Raw genomic sequence first — 19,114 nt, forward strand, 5'->3', positions numbered from 1 at the left:
TAATGTAGTCTATATCCCCTAAAAATACATGTTTCCCATTGCTCCACCAAAGAACCTGGAAGACAATGGCATCTCCCTAATTCACACCAGCTCACTACTTACTACTTTCCTTCTAGTAGTTACCTTTCAGTCAGACCTTCTGCCTGCTTATACACTTACAGTACAACCACACTTTCAGTGGACTAAAACTTGGCAAAAATAAGAGGAAAGAAGAGACAGTTGACAAAAATGGAGATATTTACTGTTGTTACTCAACAGTACAGTCCCAGAGAAGACACTTTTGCTAACAAATGACAGAAATGGTGATGGACATCTTACAAGGGAGGACCCTGAAAAGGCATTTTTAAATACTAACTGTGAATTCTGAAATGGACTTGGAAGTCAATGTGAAGCCAATTAGCTTGGCCAAGGGACTGTGAGAGAATATCAATTAGGGGTCTTGAAGCTCAAGTTCCCTGATAGGGACTTCCAATACTGACCCCAAGAAGAAAAAAATCCTGTTAATAAGAAAGAAAAGGGAAGAAAAAAAGTTGAAACTCTGGTACTGCATATAGACTTGGCACTGCACAGAAAAACCATCAAAACCCATCAATTCAGATGACACTGAAGATAACAAAGTAAAGGCCCAGAGAGTGCTGATTCAAAACAAACAGTTATTCCGATACTGTACTCTGCCTCAGAAAGGAGTAGAAACACTGTGCTGCAAAGCCATTCTTAAAGCTAAATTTGAAGGGAGAACATCCACTCCCACACAAATCTCTTTACCTAAGGGTATACTGCATTCTGATTCTTTTGTCTGAAGTCAGGATACAGGTAAACAATCTTTTTGCACTCAACTTGATACCGTCTGCAAGCTCTGCTTTTCTTTGACTGATTTGACCTCTCGAGCACTGGTGCAAGTTTCAAAGCCTGTTTGTTGTGGCAGCCTCCATAATTAAACAGAAGAGGTCTCTTTTGTCATTTTTCACCTGTTTACGTATTAGCTCCTCTCGCTGACGTCTTTCCTCCTCCTCTCTTCTTCTCTCCTCCAGTCTCCTAAGTGCTTCCTCCTGTTGTTGCCTCTCCTCTTCCTCCCGCTGCCGCCTTAGTGCAATTTCCTGCTCTCGTTGTCGCCTGAGGGCCTCCTCCTGGAGATAGGAACAAAATGTCAGTCTATAAATGCCATTTTATCAACAAACAACATCAGAACACAGATTACAGCATTGTCTGGCCAAATAAGTAGCCTCAAGAAAAGCTCCCTAGCTTCTAACTAAGCTCTACCAAACAGTGCATGAAGCACAACAAACCTACAGGTTAACAAGTAGTTCTGATGCAATGTGCATCTCCTACATAAATTATTTTAATGAAAAACAGAGGACATTAATTGCCCATCTTTGGTTTTAAAAATAATGGCATTGAGAATGACAACAAAAGGCGAGACTCCTCTTTTCACTATTCAGCACTAGCTGAACACTGGATCTATAAATATTTCAAAATGTGGGTACCATTAATTCCTTCTGGGGAGGGGTGCTGTCAGCTGTAAGTTGGAAGCTCTTCCTACTTACAGGAGTTTCTGAACAGTGACTGCTCAAGAGCGCTACAAAACTCAAACCACATCTCCAGACACCAGAAAGAAGCTGATGCAGCCCAGTGCACTTAAGGACAGTTACTTTTGAAGTCTCAATGGCTTTGACTGGGCTCTCCCTATACTATTTAAATATGGGGAACAAGAGGTCTCTTAGGGGCTTTGATTTTGGATTATCCATAAAATATTTAAATAACTTCCAATAACTTATATATTCTGTTTTCCAAGTACTAAAATTATTTACTTAACTTTAAAATTAAATATTAGCACCCTTTCTTATTAACATAAACAGACATTTTTCCATTCTGCTATTTGGGGATTTTGAGGAATAGGGGACAAGCAGCTTCCTGTATATTACTAAATGGAATCCCATCTGGGGACCTCTTCCACCAGTTCTGACTTTCCCTTGCATAAAAAAGCCTTAGTTTTTTTTTCTGACCTCTGATGTTCAGCAGCTGAGTTAAGGCCACCCTACTTTCACTCCTTCTGTTGTCTGACTTACCCTACCAGCTCAACCTGAAGATCTTAATTTTTGGACCAGAACCTTTTGTGGCTTTTATAATTTCGTATTTTCCTTTAAAAACGACCACTAACACAATCACATTCCTACAAGTTTTTTATAAGCAATACATTATTCATAGGACGAGCAGGGATTAATTGTGCAGCACAGATGTAAACTCTGGTAAATCAAGGAAGTCAGTTGTGAAAACTAAGACCCTTTCATCCAATCTGACATCAAAGCTTCATGTACAAACAGCACAGATAAACTACACTACAGTTCCCTGAACAACTGCCCTGCGTTTTTCTCTGACAATGAATTTCAGATGCCTACAACAAAACTGTCAGTAGACAGAAGATCTTTCATAAGTAATCCCATGGCACTAAACAGGTGCTGGCTGCAAGCCAACAATTCATTCGTATTCCTGAATATCATTTAAGTGGTTTGGTCCTAGATGTAAGTGCAGTAAGTGGGTTTTTCCACTAGCTGGATGTAGAACAATAGCCTGTGATTCATTTTCTCATTAATTAAATCAGCTTCAAATGCAGCACATACCACCTGAACCATTTTTGAAATTTGGGCCTTTAACTGTATTAATTGGACACATGCAGTCAAGTCACAGTAATCAAGTGTCCCCAATACAAGCGCTGAAAAATTTCTGCTTGCTGTATCTTTTATTGAAAAGGCTGCTGAGTAGGCTGAAGGTGTCAGTCTTTTTTGTTTGCCTGGAGACCACAGAGCAGGATCTCAGCTCAGGAGTCCTCAGTGCCAGCCCGTCTGGGGGCTCTCCCTAACGCAGCACGTAGTACCTGGGAGAGATGAGCAAAGTCACCAAGTCCTCCTGTGGGACAACACTTGAGTGACATCTCTGCCCTGCTCCCTCCTTGGGAAACGAGGCTAGAACTGCCATTAAGAAAGCTGTACAGATCTCCTCCTTGCTCAGGCATGCCAGGAGAGACACTGCTGAATGACATGAGTAAAAGACTTCTCTCCCCTACAGAACTAAAGATGAGCAGTGTTTTACTGACACAAAAAATCCCTGTAAGATATGAAAAGCTGGGAAACACAGCCTTTTTTCTGACTCTTCAGAGCTATAAAAATGTTATCTTAATACTTATTTCTGTATCTTATTATTTGATGTTTTTGTTTGAGCATGTGACCAAAACCATTCAAAGCTCTCCAGCTTTCTGCCACTGACTGGTATGGGACACAATCATTCCTTTGGTTCTTAGTGTTCCCATGTTTGTAGATTCCTGCTCCAAGACATTCCCAGTGCTCTTTAGCATCTTTCTTAGTAATTATTTTTCACACATATACATCTTGCTGTACAGACAGCTTATTTCACATCTTTTAAAATATCTGTAATATTACAAAAAAAATCTTTAAGCAGCAATCCCCAGTTCAATAGACTCTGGATTTTTAAATAAAATAAAGAATTTTTTACAGTTGGTGACAACTGCAGTTCTGCTTCTCTATGTTACTAGGACTCACAAATCATTTTGTTCTCCTCTTTGAAACAGGTATTTTAAAGGGAGAACTGAAGAAGTAATTCAGAGAAAACAATTATTAACTGGTTCTTAAACCTCAAATTTTGTTCCTGAAAGCAATCAATTATTACAAAATAGAAGATACCAGACCAGAGACAAAAATGAAATACAGGAGCTACACAAGCTGGGCATTACTGTTTTCAATTCTACAGTGCAAAGTAATTGATGAAAACTGTGAACAGAACTGAATTCAACATTTGGTATGACATTTCATCCTACAGAATTGAATTTCTATTAGTTTGTTTTTTTTTTTATTTAGAATTCACCATCAACAGCATATTTACTAACCTTATATACTAGTCTTTTATGCAGTATTACATCAAAAGCCTTCCTGAAGTCCAGGCAGATTAAGTCTACTGCTTCACCCCTCTCAGCTCTCACTGTCATCTCCTCAAAAGAAGTTAATCAAATTTGTTAAGCATCATCTCCTCTGCATAAATCCATGCTAATAAATCAGTTCATCCCTGATGCTATAATGCCTTTCAGTACAGAAGTCAAATTCAAATAATGACCAGTTTCCTTTTTTTAATACAGAATACAACGTTATTTTCTCTTTCCAGAGAAGCGCTTAAACCCTTTGTTACCTTTTTAAGACATTACTGCTCAGAATTAAGCATTGTGGCAATTATTGCATTGGTAATGAACTAAGATACTTGCTGTTACTGCTCTTCAACCCCGTTCTGCTTCCTTTGTGTAAACAGTTATTTCCCATGGCATCTCAGAACAGGAGAGTCAGACTGTTTACTGTACAAATCCAAAGTGGACAACAAAACTTTGGAATTTAACAGACATTGTTATATACAGAGGCAAAACTGTTAGTGAAAAGAAACAAACCAAGTCTACTTGAAGCCAGCATAGATGACACAAATTGAGTTACCAGATGAAAAATGTGTTCTTGTTATTGAACCAGATCTAAAGTAATCAATCTCAAAAGTTAAACTTTTGAGTATATTATTGCTTCAATGTTAGTTTGACCTCAAGTGGAGGATGCTTTTCTGTACAGCATAATGACTTCCTGCACACAAAGTAGATACACTAAAGCAAGGAGCCATAGACTTGCAGACTTGATTCCAAAAGATACCAGGAAATTATCTACATATTATACTGTATCAATTAAAATAGACCTTCTGTGACAAAACCCAAACCCTGAGTGAACAGAGATCTACAATGAACTTCCGAACTAGAGATTCTAGAGGCTTCCTGAGAAGTGTCTGATCCTTAAAGCAGAAACACACTTCACAGCTGCCCACCTAAGCTCGTAAGAAATACTATAAAGGACAGAATTATTTAGTACTTTTGCCTCTTATTCTTTCATGTGGTACTTTTCAGGACATTTACTAACTAACTCCTTAGCGAATCAGCTCAGCCTTGTGCTTGTCCTTATCCTTCACATGCAAAGTAATAACTTTAACTTTCACTGTCTTTCCATCCTGCAACACTTAAGGAATAACTATATTTTCTTCCATAAGGAATTCAGAAGTAAATGCTAGAAATGACAAACTAGTAATGTCTCCACTGTGTATTCTTGGATGATTAAGAACATACTACAATTCCTACATTCATTCTCCTACTGCAACACTGATCACATAATTCTTTTTAAGAAATATGCTTGATCAAACTACATCCCTTCCTTTCCCAAGTATCAACTCAGGTAAAAAAGCTGACAGACTCTAACCCAGGTAATAATTTATTTTAAAAAATAATTTACTAAGTTAAAAAAAAACAACAGGGGAAAAAATAAGCCGAATGTCACATCTCTTTTTGTTCACTACAGCCCTCTACCTCTTAGTCATTTGAAACAGTTGCTCAAGCTCCATCTACTCCAGAACTTATCTTCATGAAACACTTGACTGCAAAGATGGGAAATAAAGATCAAAACATGCAGTAACTGGGCAACTAACTAAAGTCTAACATCAACATTAACAAGTTGAGAGGGAATATTCCAGATGGAATAAAAGCCCTGTTCTCACAAACAGAAACCTATCTTAAAGTGAACCATCAAAGCCCATTTCTCAGATTGAAGTCCGGGCTCTTAAAAAAATCAATAACAGAAGAATCATAATTTAAAATACTCACATGAAAAATATTAAAACTGTCTTCATACACACCTACCAAAGATTACTTAGACCCCACAGGATTCTTAAAGTGAGTTTTATAAATTATAATTAATTAGAGATTAACTACATTGGGGAAACTCACTTGCTTCCTGCGGGCCAGTTCTTCTTCTTCCCGTCGTTTCCTCTCATCTTCCTGCTGCCTCCTAAGTAGCTCTTCTTGTTGCCTCCGAAGCTCCTCCTGCCTTTTCCTCTCCTCTTCCTCTCGTTTGGCCCTCATTTCCACTTCTCTCCTCTCTTGCTCTAGCTACAATTCACATAAAACTATACTCAGATGCAGGTAACGTATTCCTACACCATTTCTTAGGGCAACTCTGCTGATATTACAGTAACACCTTAACAGATGAAGCCTCTGACAGATGCTCTCCCTTAATTGCAATTTTACCTATCAGCTGGCTGCCTACTGAGGTCAGATTCCTGAAACAGTCCAGAACAATTTTTGACAATTTCTGTTTGTAACGAACACCCGTTTTCCAGTCAGTCTTTCTACATCAGCTCCTCAACATACCCTCTGACTCTGGAAGTGAGTAGCGAGTTGCTATGCAGTCATCATAAAATAGTAATTTTCAGGAAATATACAGAGTCATACAGGTTCAAACTCACAAAAAAATTTAATACTAAGAGTACATGTAGAATAACCCTAGCACATAGGACTGTTATGATTCCCCAAACCAGTTTGTGTGAAAATCACAAGGATTAAGAGTACAACTACCTAGTCTCAACTCAGGGTTTGGCCTGACAGCTCATGATGATCTCAGTTTAAAACAGAGGTGGCTAGTGAAGAGGTTTTAATCACAAATGTAGAACACCAACACTATTTCAGAGGTCAGTAGTACCTCCACAGCAATCATTTCCAAACATCTGTCCACAAGGATTTCATAACTTGTTTTTATAACCCCTATTCTCTTTATGGTGTTTTCCATGAAAATCTAGTCAAAATCATCCACTGAAGAGCTCAGTCTTCCATTGGCTCAAGAACCACAATTACACTGCAGAAGAGCAATCCCAACTTCTTACAGTACAAAACAGTTTCTGACCTTTGCAGCCTTGGCCTTCTCGAGCTGCTGAAGTTGTTCTAGAGCTGGTCCCTGAGCTGCAGTATCAATGGGCAGATCCCAGACACTGCTTCCTTCCCAGACTAGACAGTGAAGAAAACAAACATTGACAAGCAAAAATAAGCACATGAACAAAACATATCTGAAAGAGGAGAATCTTGTGTATGCTGTTACTATGTTTTAGGAACTAAAATCATGTTAACACTTTTGCTTTAGTCAGTAGAGGGCCACCTTATCCTCCTGGATAACAAGGCCTGTCTGTGACTGAAGGAAGGCTGGGCTTCTTATGAAAATCCATAGAAGAACCAGCTATTCCAGCTCCTCCCATCAGAGAAGAACATCTTTAAATAGAACAATCCCTTCAGATCTAGACTTATATGACCATTGGAAAAGTTACCATATTCTTCACCTCTCTTAAATGGAACTTCTACTGCAAGGCAAAGTAGGCTGATCCAGTTAAACATCACGACGCAGAAATAATTTCCCTTTGTGTCAAAAAGGGAGGGATCATCTCAAAGATGCTGATTCTTAACACATGGACTTTTCCCAAGAGACCTGACACAGGCTAAGCACCTTACCTGTAGGCTGTGAAGCTGACTGAAGTTCCCATATTGAGCCAGTGTCCGGCACTGACACAGACCTTGTAACAGGGGGCATCATGTTCTGTTCAGATATTCTGTAATACCAACAGGAAGAGTCAACAGGCCACTTCCAGGGAGAGGAGTGCTCTCAACACGTATGAGATTCAGTAACTTGTAAAATACTGCTTTCCTTCCACACCTCTATTTAAAACAAAAATATGATGTGGACAACAGTAGTTGCTTGCCGAGTTCTAGCTGATCTCACCCCTGCTAAGTCAAGGGCTAAGCTACAGTTTTGCACTTGTTGCTTAGAGGCCAGTTTGAGGAACAAGCACCCAGTACTGCAGGACTGGCAAAGCTCCTCGGTGACCAGCACAACATATCTGTCAGACAGTACAATTCAAACTTCTCATTTCCATAAACACTCTCTGAGGCAAAGGTTACATATATAAATAAGTACTCCATATCCTGAAATTGTTTCCTGTTGTTCTGAAACATACTTATATTCTCATTACTATCTTCAACACACATAATCCTAAAATATGAGAAAACTTAGATAGGACAGACAGCTGACAAAATGTAATCATTGTTATACAAACTAGAGCACAAGAGGAACAGAATTCAGTTCAAGCCTGTGCTAGCTCACCTCATCTTCAGGGCCTGGAACTGCTGAAGGAGAATAGCAAGCTGCTGCTGCTGCTGGGATGAGAGTGCTGCCTTCTGCTGCTGAGCCAGCATCTGTGCATACTGTTGTCTTCAAAAGAGAAGCAGACAAATGGTATTCGTTCATTTATACCCAAGTTGCAGACAGATTCATGCTCTGGGACTAATGCCCACTGACACATATAATGTACATGCTAAATACTAGAGGAAACCACAGAACAGGAGCTTGGCAAGAATCAAAATACAATAATATAGCCAGTTGGCTCACATGAGCAGAACCACACTTCTCTTCACCCTCAGCTATGTCACCTGGCTATTACTGCCCCATGTTTTTCTTGTAAGCTGGGCAAAACTACTTCGTTTTTTGTCTAAATTCCATAATTTTAGCTCAAATTAATCTGGCTTTGATCACTGCCCACCTGCAATCAGACTCTTCCCCAGTATGTCAAGGCATTGCCTAGCACAGGAGCAGGCTCTTGCCTCATTTGATCATGAGCTGACAATCAGTACTGAAAAACTATAGTCATGACACACGCTTTCAGGATGCCCTGAAAAAGCACCCTGACTGACTGCTTGCTTTCCTTCAAGCTGCTGCAAAAAAAAGCTGTCATGAGCTGGCCATAACTGAACAACTGACAGCTTTGGCAAAATGGATTTCAAACTGCTTTGCCCAGCAGGACCTTCCACTGATCTTCGAAGAGCTGAGCAAGCACACCAAAGGGAAGTTCCACCTTCTCTATCTCCAGAGCCAAAGACATGCAGCATTCTCCTGACATCAAAACATCTGAAAGTCATTACTAGGACACCTGGGATTCAGACTGACCATAACAGCTACCTATAAAGCAAGTGTCACCAAAAGCTGTGTGTGACACTAGCAAGGACTCTGAAAAGTGAGCCTGGGGCAGACACATTGCCCTAATCCTGTACTCTATCAACATCTCCAGTGTTTGTGGAAGCAGCTATTGCTGTTGGAGGTGAAGCACTCCCAGCCCCATTGCCCAAGGAAACAACGACAAGCAGCTGAACCTAGATGACTAAAAATACAGAGCAGAACACAGCCACTGGAAGATCTCTGGGACAAGAAGTCTTACTGTATTAGAAGATGCTGATACTGCAGGTGCTGCATTTGGATTAGAGCCAACTCTTGTTGTCTAGTCAGTCGCTCTTGGTCCAGCTCGCCCTATGTTTAGGGATAAAATATTCTTTTTCAGTAACATATATACTAAGAGTAGCAGATTGAGAATGCAAGCAATGCAGAAGTTGTATTTTGACCAGAAAAAAAAAAGAAAATAGAAAAATACCTATACCAAGATCAAGTTTACAAAGGCTGTGAAATACACAACACCTTTACATATCACAGTGCCCAGCCTCCCAGCCACACCATTTGAATTTTTACATTTTTAAATTACATGTCTTTTCTACTCTTGCAAAAGTAATCTAACACCAAATTCAACTTCAGTGCTTGGAACACTTGCAATTCCAAGGCAGAGTAAATTCAATTCCCACTTGTTAGAGGACTATTTCAATACTGTAACTGCCACGTAATTACCAGATGCGGAAGCGGTGCTGGGCCTGGAGTGAAGGGAACCCTGCCCCACATTTTCATGATGTCTCCAAGTGGCTGGAAAGTCTCATCACAGGCTCTCTTCACCAACAGTGACATCGTGAAGTATCCAGCCTGGAACCACTCCGCCATCTCCTGATTACTGAACGGACCTGAAATCACATCAAGCAACACACGTTGTGGGGAAAGGGAAGCAAGGCCAGGTTCAGCATGTTGGAAACAAGGAGCTGCCTATGGTCACACAGTGCCCAGGAGCAGGCATTCCTGTCTGCCTCACCCTCTCGTGGGGACACTGCTCATCCGAGCTTGGAGTGTCCGTGCACATCTGCACAGAGACTGCAGCACTGCCCTAGAGCCTCAGGAGAAGTGCAGGACGGCTTTCACCTCGCCTTGGGGGGAGACAGGTCAGCTCTGGGGTGCAAGCCAAGCAGCCACTGTGGTGTGGGGTCTGGTCCAGCTAATCCCCCTGCTGTCCTCCAGCAGCACTTACTGCTTCAGGCTCACAGCAGCTGCAGCTTCCATTCTGAAGCTCAGCAGTACCTGCTGGTTGACACTGCTCAAACCACAAGTGCTGCTTTCCCAACTGCACTGCACAGATAATTAAAAATCTTAGCCTGCTTCAACTCTTGCCTTCAAATCAGAGGAACCCTCACGTTTTACACAAGTTTTGCTTCTGGAACTTAGTAGATAAACAGATCCACCTCAAGTGAACAAGTACATTTTTTAAGATAATGAGGATCGAGCTTCTTTCCTTTGTAAAAATCTACACTTTTCCTTTTCTTCCTCTTTTTTTCTAAGAAAGATTTCAGTCATTCCTTTCAAAGGAGGGTTCCTATACTAATTTTACATATTCAAACACATAGAACACCAGTATAAAATATTACTTAACCAAGTAAGAACCACATAAGTTTTGCAAAACATCTTCTGAAAAGTAGGAACATTCAGTAACCTTTGCCTTCTCTGTAAGGAGTACCTCTACAAGGCAATTCCTCCTAGAGAATATGAAATCACAAGAGGCTATACCAAGAAAAAAAAATATTTGGAAGTGTTTACTTCTTGATGTCACACTAAAGTACTTAATCCAACAACAAAAATATTTAGATTGTCACCCACCAATAAATACCGAGCAGTGACTGTCATACACTGAGCAAATAAAAGCATTTTTTGGTTAACATTCTTTAAACTTAAAGGGATGAAAAAAACCCCTAAAGACATGCAATACCTGCAGACAAGAGATTGACACAGATCCCACAAACAACACCCCCACCAATCCTATCTGGAGTTCACAGCTGAGAAATCATTCACACTACACAGTGTGAAGTACAGCAAGGAAGGAATTCACTGTTTAACTGCACTTTTGGCAAGCAGATAAGCAGCTGCTAAACCGAGCCCAGGCACCTCCAAAAGAAATGAACTTTATGAAAGCAAAGATGCAAGTATCTATATGAAAGGCCTGCTTCAAATTTTATTTACAAAAAAAAAAATTTAAGCTAAAATTGAAAGCAGGGAGCAGTTCCTATCTGTTATATGAACTAACAAAGCAGTGGCTGCAAGTGCAATTTAAACTGAGATTCTGCACAAGCACTGGCTGGTGGAAACTTGATTCCTCTTTCCAATGATTCTAAACAAAACACCCTCCCTGACTATTCCATGTCTTCAGGATGAGTCCAGAAAACTGATTTCAAGGTTTGTGGATTCTTTACAACAACTACTTGAGTGGTCACATTCCTGTTTGTTTCCATCGTTATCTGGAAATCTGAGTTAACTAATGACATGTGAAACAGGTTTTAGTCTAACCTAATTTACAGGAACATGAAGTGATGGCAAACCTCAGCCACGACAACGCACAGCTCTGGATGTTCGGCCTGCTGAGCTCATGGGGGCACTGATGGGTTGAAGATATTTTCAAAACCTAGTCCTAGAACGGTAAATTCCCTGTGCTGCTTTTGTAAAAAGAAGCACCAGCATCTGTTGGAGGTAATTCTTTGAAGAACTCTTTAACAATTCTGTGAAACAAAAGAGGAAGTGTAAATGGCACAGACCTACCCTGAATTTCTCCTTGTGGATCTTTGTAGTACCACTTCTGCATGGCTTCATGAAACAGGGGCATAGAGGAACCCTTTGCTCTGTGCTCTTGGATTTTTGCTGCTAATCTTTCATCATCAAGGGCACTGTCCTGCAGATATGCCACCATTTTTTCTGCTTGCTGGAAGAGACATCAAAACCAGCAAGAAATACAAGTTAGATGGGGGCTTACAGATTTGGAAATGAGTGTACCAAACACAACCAAGCTTGTGCTACCCAGTGCTCCAGAGTGTACCAGCAATGACAGGCAGCCCCAGGACAGGAGTGACTGCTACACCAAGCTGGAGCTCTGTCTACCACGCTGGTCAGGCAGAATCCTGAACGAGCACAGTTCACCTCCTTACGAAAAGCTTTAGAGCAACTTGCCAAGGAGGTTCCATGCAGTACCACAGTGAAAAATAAAACAGGCATGGGAGCATGAGCACAAAGAAGGCTCTACATCTCAGCAGTCACTACAGTTTCATCAACACAGTGCTGTGATTCACTTACAAGATTTTTGGTTGGGTTTTTGTTTGTTTGTTTGGGGGTTTTAACAGACATACATAATTTCTTAAGGCAAATCATAATGCTACATGATAGTGGTCATAAGCACTATGGTGTCTAGCTCTTTAACACAGGGTATAGCACAGAAAAATACAATAGCTTGAATTATTTGAAAAAAAAAAAAAAGAGAGAAACAGCTCTCAGTATACATTGTGGAGTGTAAACTTTAGCTGCATTTCTGATTTTATGGGCTTCAAATATTTTCTGCATTCCACATTCCTCCAGTCTCACGATTGTCAACAACAAAGGAATTAGAGAAATTTTACCTGCTCTAGGTGTTTGAGGCCCTCTTCATCATCTGTATCAGTGGGAATGTTGCCCATGCCTGGAGCAGCTGTGACAGGTGTTTGAACTGGCCGCAGAGCAGGATTTGAATTGGAAACAGGAGGAGAAAGATGAGCAGAAGCAGCTGTGTCTGCAGAAATCTGTGGCAAAGGTTGAGCAAGAGAAGCCAAATCTAAAGAAAAATGTTTAAGTTAGTTCAGTATCTTTTACATAAATGACAATTACTTTTAAAAACTTAATGCAGAGAATATTCAACAGCTCAAATTTAGCACCAAAGCAAAAGTATTTTCAGATCTTCCTGAATTTACTGCTTACAGCACAGGTACCCAGCCTAACTTCAAGGAAGAGTTTAGTTCTATCAATGCAGAACTTGGCACATCTGAGCACATCCCATTTCCAGGCCACACACATTTGCTGTACCACACTGAAGCACATCCACAACTAGCTGATCTTTCTCTGGACCACATTTCAGTGTGAAGTACCAGTGCACTGCAAGCATTTGAGACGGCATATCCAACAAATCCTGTTTTTATAGACCAAGTGGTGAACTCTGGCTTTCCATCACCAGTCCTTGCCTCTTTTAAGGGGCCAGAATTATTCACAGTGAGTAATGGAAACTTACTAAATTTATCTGTCAGGTTTCTTACCTTCCCCTCTGTTGGACATTTTGGCTGACAGTGTATTCTCCACTCGATTCTCTTTATCTTCTGTTTTTTCTGTTCTTTCTGGCACAGACTCTTCCTTCCTTTCAAAAAGGTTTGTCTGCAGCGGGTCTGGAGGCTGGGATTTCGGGGGGGTGTCTGACCTGGCAGCTGGAGATGACGCCTGAGCTGCTTCTTCCACTGCTTCTGTAACGAAGCACAGCTCTAAGTAACTGAGTTAACAGAAATTCTACACTGACAGTTGCAGAAGAAGTCGCCCTTACCTGCTACTATTCTTTCTGTTTTCTCCCCCTCCTTCTTGGTCTTTTCATGATCTTTGGCTTCTTCATTGTGGCTCCCTTCAGAATCAGACCTTTCCTCCCCTTCCTCCACAGGCCGGAAGTCCATCTCCTGTTCCTCCGGTATCGGCTCCTTCTGCACTTTCTGCAAAGTCAACGCGATCATCCATAACCCACCTGACATCACAGGGCATTTGCACCAAGTGACCCAAGGGCCCAAAGCAGCTTTTCACCTTTAAAGAGAGAAACGCTCCAGAGGAGTCAAAGGTGCCCATTTCTTCCTCTGCATCCTCCAAGCACCACTCAGGGAGACTGTCCCTGTCGTCGTCCATGCTGCCGCTGCCGCAGCGCACGCGGCGATAGCCCCGCTCGTCGTCTCGGTCCCGGAAATCAAACTCGAATCTCCGCCGTCGCTCCATGTGCTCCCGCCAGCCTGCGGAATGAGGGCCGTCTAAGGCAGGGAAAGGAGCTTTACCACACAGTCCTGGGGCAGTGCTCACACAACGGGGGGAAGGACACTGACAGCAATTCAGAAAGCTGCTACTCAGTACAGCCTGCCTACAACCAGGCAACTTGAAGGACAAGGCAAAGAAAAGGAGCATCTTGCCAATAAGCAGGAATATTGTCCACTCTCAAGTATTGTCCACTGTATATCCTCACATTATAAACTGTGGAATAATCATTAAAAACCACATAAGGTTAAAAAAGCTTGGCTACAAAATCTAGAACAGGCACCAAAATAAGACAAGCAACACTAGTTGCCATCATTGATTTAAGTCTTTTGTGGGGCACCTTTACATGTGTAAGATTTTGTGTTTTCCTTCAGGGGCACTGCAGAAGTTGCATCCTGAACAAAACACCCATGTTTTTGCCTCTTGCCCTCAGATATGCTTTTGTGCATATACATGAAAAATGGAGTGACAACTGTTCAAATACCTTTGAAAGGACTGGTCAGTCTCTTGAATGGTTTTTTTTTTTTTTAGCTACGGAATACCAACACTTGGGAAGATAAGAAATGGGAGAGCATTCCCAATTAATGTATAAACTTCATATTCAGAAGACACCTTCATTCAGCCAAGCTTCAAATCCTCTGAGTGCAATAATGTTATTTAAGCTGTAAAGAGCTGTCTGCTAAGGAAAACAAATTGGGAGTGAAAGGACTGTGCACAGCTTTCCATGAAATACAAGCCATCTTTATCACAAAGGTGCAAAGGAAAATGAAGACACCTCAGAGCTTTTCATGGTGGCTGTTCTTAACTGGATTTAAAAAAAAGTACTTTTTTTTTTTTTTTTGGTCCAACAACCTATGCATCAGAATCAGTGCAGCCTCTCAGTATCAAATGTCTACCAAAAAAGCCCAAATCACAGTCACGGGGAGAAACGTGGTCCTGTTTCATGACTGATGAATGTTTCCACACTGACCTTAACACCCTAACTATTAATATCAGCCATGCAAAAATCCACCTAGGTCTCACAAATACAAGAAATATAAAACTATTTCCAGAAACATTCTGAACTTCAATCTTAAATTTTACCAAGGAAACACAAATGTTATGCTTTAACAAGGCCTTCACATTCCCTATATGCTTATTTGCAAATAATTCCACAGGATAACTTAACCTACACTTCTAGTTATGCCTCGCAAAGAAAGCAGTATTAAACCATCAAATCAATGTTCTGAGGCAATCTTTCTGATGTTATTAAGGAAAGAGATGTAAGTGTGAGAGGCTGTTGACAAGCAGACAGCATTTCTGGTTGAGTCCCTGGACAGACCGCTCCTCATTACAAGCAGCCACGTCCATGTCAGGGCTCCCAGCAGGGGAGAGGAGCCTGCATTGAGAGGAGCCTGTATTTTTCCACAGTTCACATGCCAATACCAGGAGTGCAGCTCTTCAGAGTGAGACCCAGAAATGTGGTTTCTGAAGGTGAATTCTAAGCACTTTGTTAAGCCCAAGTACTTTCAAAGCTCAAATGAAAAACCATTTAGTCTACTTGCAGAGATTTAGTCACACCACCCTTTACAGCTCCCACATTTTCAGAGCTATGTGGAGAGGCAAAAAGATATAAGTGTAGCAGAGCCATGCCCTCATTTCTTAGTAACAAAATGTGTTTGTAAAAGCCCAGTTAGAATATAGGCCATAATTCAGGTCTGAAATATCAGGCTGCCAACCCTTTAAAGCAAGCCAAGAGGAGAGATAAACCTGAATTCTTACCTGAAGTTTTTTAGCTAGCAGTTAGGACACAAACACAGCTTTAAGTTCAGCCCTATACTATCACTAGGCAGTAGTTACATGTTCTCCTCTAACTCAGCAGTGAAATTTTAAATATATACTAAAGAATACTAAATGCTAAACAGAACACTTAAAGGAATAGTACACTTTTTTGGTCATGTATTATATCTAGACCTAGTTCTTACTTTGCTCAATTTTGGAGCAAAATTCTCCAATGTACTTTAGTTGCTTCATGATATTTAAGAAAGGCAAGGAACAATGCCCAAAAATTCAACTCTAGTTGAATTACAGCACCTGATTCTGAAAGTGGACTGAATCAAGATGAATTTGAAAAGCCTTTCAAACTAAGCAGCAACTAAAAAATCTTTACATGAAAGTACAGCCTAAGGCCTCTCTCAAATGCTTCTCAGGAAGAAGACCAATTTGAAGAGCTATTTATGCAAAGACACAAAATCATATCAGAAATTCCAGTCAAGAAAAACTTATTCCTATTCCTTAAGGCTGACTTGGTAACCAAAACCATAAACATCTATAGATCAGTCACTAGTTTTGAGACCAAAACAGGTTTGTATATGTTTCTGACAAAACAGACTTGGCCTTGTAAATTTAAAGGCAATCACTGTATGAATGCAAGAATTGTAACAACAGTGAGGGGGTTTTTAGACATCTATAATTTTAAAACATAATTAAAAATTAAAAGAAAAAAACCCCAAAACTTTGAAGCAGCCAGTGAATCTAAATCTGTAATCACACTCTTCTAGCAGTTACTAAAGTCAGTGTAAAGATCCTAGCAGGGAGTACACAGAGACAAGCCACAGGAAAGACCAACTAAACAAATGAAAACAGTCCTCTGAAGACATTCTTCTTTTTTTAGCAGGACATATGACTGTACTATTACCTAACACCAGAATAAGTATAAAGAAGTAGCTTAAACCTCGCCAATTTGATTTAAGGTCATTGTTTAAAGCAAAAATGTGATTTAAACCATTTTGATAGTTCTGTGGCTACTACTAAGAGGAGAAATCAAATACACCTCTGATGAAAGCTGAAACTAGGACAATACAGCTGTCAGCTCAGGCTATCTCAAAATTATCAACTTTTCTGCAGATTCACATAGGTCTTAGAACAAGCTTTCAATGATAGCTGCTAAAACTCGGTAGAGGAAGCTCAGTTCGTTTCTACTACACTGAAAATTCAAATAAGCAAAATCTACATGACAGAATTGAGACAAATTTTCAAAACCTTCCTCAGAACTTCCAAAAAAGTTCAAGATCTGAATGAACTTCTGAACTTTGAGGTCTACTCTTCCTTTTAAGCTAAAGCATGCAGGCTGGTACTCACAGAACACTCCACTCCTGAGTATCATGCTGCATCATGAGGTAGCTGGTCTGATGCTGCCTCAACTAGATAACAAAGCAGCAGTGTCTGATCAACAACTGTGACCAAACACTGGGGAAAAGAAAATTATATTCTTCAAAATTCGCCTTTTAGCTTTGCTCTAAATAGAAAACATATGATAAGTCAAGCCTTGGGCTCACTGCTAAATTTTAGTACAAGAGAACAGCTGTTTGAGAGCAGAGTTATAAACAGCTATGAAAAGAAGGCTCAGAACAGAGGTGATCGTTGCTCCCAACTGTACTGAAACTCTGGGATGTTGAAAGTAGCAACAGAGCCACTGCAAGGGTGACTGAGATTTTTTTTTTGTTGTTGTTGAACAGAAGAAATTGTCCAACTCAGCTCCAAAAGTGTCCTGTGCTTTCTTTGCTTTCCTATCAAGTTTAGCATGCAGCAAAGGACGCCCAGGAGGGAGGAACTTATCCCCTAGCATTACGAGAAAGAAGGTTTAGATTGGGCATTAGGAGCAATTTCTTCACTGATAGGGTTGTCAAGCATTAGCACAGAAGCCCAGGGAAGTGGTGAAGGCATTTAGAAGCCACGTAGATGTGGTACTTAGGACGTGGTTTAGTGGTGACCTTGGCAGTGCTGGGTCAGTGGTTGGGCTCCAACACCTTTAAAGGTCTTTTCCAAACTTAACAATTTTACTATTCTACCAAGATGTAACAGTAGAAAAGCCTAATCCTCTCCTGGTACTCCAGAAGCCTTCTGCAGCCAAAAGATAGACAAACCCAGGATCCCACAACAGGTATGACTGAATCTTTTCCAAAAAGAAGGGATAAAAACCTATAATATGTTTCAGTCTTACTACTGAAATACCAAACTCTGCTTTGTATTTTTCCCGCAATTCCAGCAATGCAGTTCTGGAAAACAAGTGAACACACTTGCCCTGTCAGGCCTGGAAAGGGGAGAGTGAAACCAAACAGGTGCCTGAAATTCATTGAGACAAGATATCCTTTTACTAATTACAAAAGGTGTAGAGCAACGTATTTTGAGATTTTCCAAGGATGCTTCTTGGCATTGCAAACACATCTGGAAAACTACAAAGTGGTCAATGACCAGAGTGGTTAGTGTCAGTGTCACACTGCAGCATTAGGTATGCTGTCTAATGTGGGTGATTTCTGTCCCCTCACTGTCACAGTCACAAAGAAACAGTACTACTAAAAACCCCTTATTTTACCAGGTACATACACACCTGGAGCACAATACAGACAAGTGCACACCTGGAAAGTATTGTGCCCTTAAATACGTAAGGGTACTGAAGATGCTAAAAGGAAAACAAAAGGCATGCAATTTTATGCTAAACATTTAGTGACCAAGAGCCTCACACATGCCAGAACAGTATTCAATGCCCAAGACTACATGAATTTATTTTTCCCTGAACGTGGTACCTCCCTCTCCTCATGGCCTCTGCCCTCTCTGTAACCACAGGTGTGTGTTTGCCCAGCTCTGCTCTCACCTGGACTGTGAGGACGCCACCTCTCCCCATCCCTCCGTGACCCAGCCAGTCGCCAGCCTCCATCCTCATCTTCCCCATTCTGCTCCTCCCTGAAGATGCGCCAGTTCTCGCTCTCAGAGCGTATAAATTCGTGTTTCCTCCCTGCGGTCACTGTCCCACCTTCCTCAAAGTTTGGTCTCACTGCAAAGAAAACACAGGCCAGTGAATACGTGTCCTGTCTTTAGAAACACAGAAATACAAAAGGGTTGAAATCTTGCTCTCTTGGAGGCAAAAAATGCAGAAGTGGTTATAGGAACCTAGGAAAGGAATAGAAATTCAAGAAGGAAAAATGACACAGATTTAAGAAATCCAGGTGCCTATAAACCTTGGCATAGAAAGACAAAAAAAAATCCAGAAGGAAGCAAAGCATATAAGTAATTAGAACATGGATAGGAAAGGCAAAGGAGGAAAAGGCAGTTTAAGAGATGTCGGGAAACGTAACAGAAAGAAGGCAAAAGTGTGCAGAGAAAAAGAATAAACTGCTTTATCATGAGGTGTCTCAAGTTAAATGGGAGCACAATGTAAACATTACATAAACCAAACACATTTC

General features: G+C 40.8%; 1 protein-coding gene across 13 annotated transcripts in view; it reads right to left on the reverse strand.

Annotated features, from left to right (window-relative positions):
- Positions 1-19,114, reverse strand: part of GIGYF2 (GRB10 interacting GYF protein 2) — a 75,577-nt gene that overhangs the window by 7,662 nt on the left and 48,801 nt on the right. For 5 of the 13 annotated variants that reach the window (XM_041414353.1, XM_041414354.1, XM_041414355.1 and 2 more), the window contains 14 exons: positions 18,526-18,705; positions 13,674-13,891; positions 13,426-13,585; positions 13,148-13,348; positions 12,482-12,672; positions 11,634-11,793; positions 9,573-9,739; positions 9,115-9,203; positions 8,007-8,114; positions 7,358-7,455; positions 6,762-6,862; positions 5,810-5,971; positions 3,899-4,000; positions 969-1,127 (listed from right to left, as the gene is read on the reverse strand). In XM_041414353.1, coding sequence (XP_041270287.1) covers positions 969-1,127; positions 3,899-4,000; positions 5,810-5,971; positions 6,762-6,862; positions 7,358-7,455; positions 8,007-8,114; positions 9,115-9,203; positions 9,573-9,739; positions 11,634-11,793; positions 12,482-12,672; positions 13,148-13,348; positions 13,426-13,585; positions 13,674-13,891; positions 18,526-18,705 — 2,096 coding nt within the window. The remainder of the gene's footprint in view (positions 1-968; positions 1,128-3,898; positions 4,001-5,809; positions 5,972-6,761; positions 6,863-7,357; positions 7,456-8,006; positions 8,115-9,114; positions 9,204-9,572; positions 9,740-11,633; positions 11,794-12,481; positions 12,673-13,147; positions 13,349-13,425; positions 13,586-13,673; positions 13,892-18,525; positions 18,706-19,114) is intronic. The other 8 variants (XM_041414359.1, XM_041414357.1, XM_041414362.1 and 5 more) reach the window with 5 other exon arrangements.

The sequence above is a fragment of the Onychostruthus taczanowskii genome, unplaced genomic scaffold (assembly GCF_017590055.1).
Source record: "Onychostruthus taczanowskii isolate IOZ18803 unplaced genomic scaffold, ASM1759005v1 scaffold45, whole genome shotgun sequence".
Taxonomy (NCBI): Eukaryota; Metazoa; Chordata; class Aves; order Passeriformes; family Passeridae; genus Onychostruthus; species Onychostruthus taczanowskii.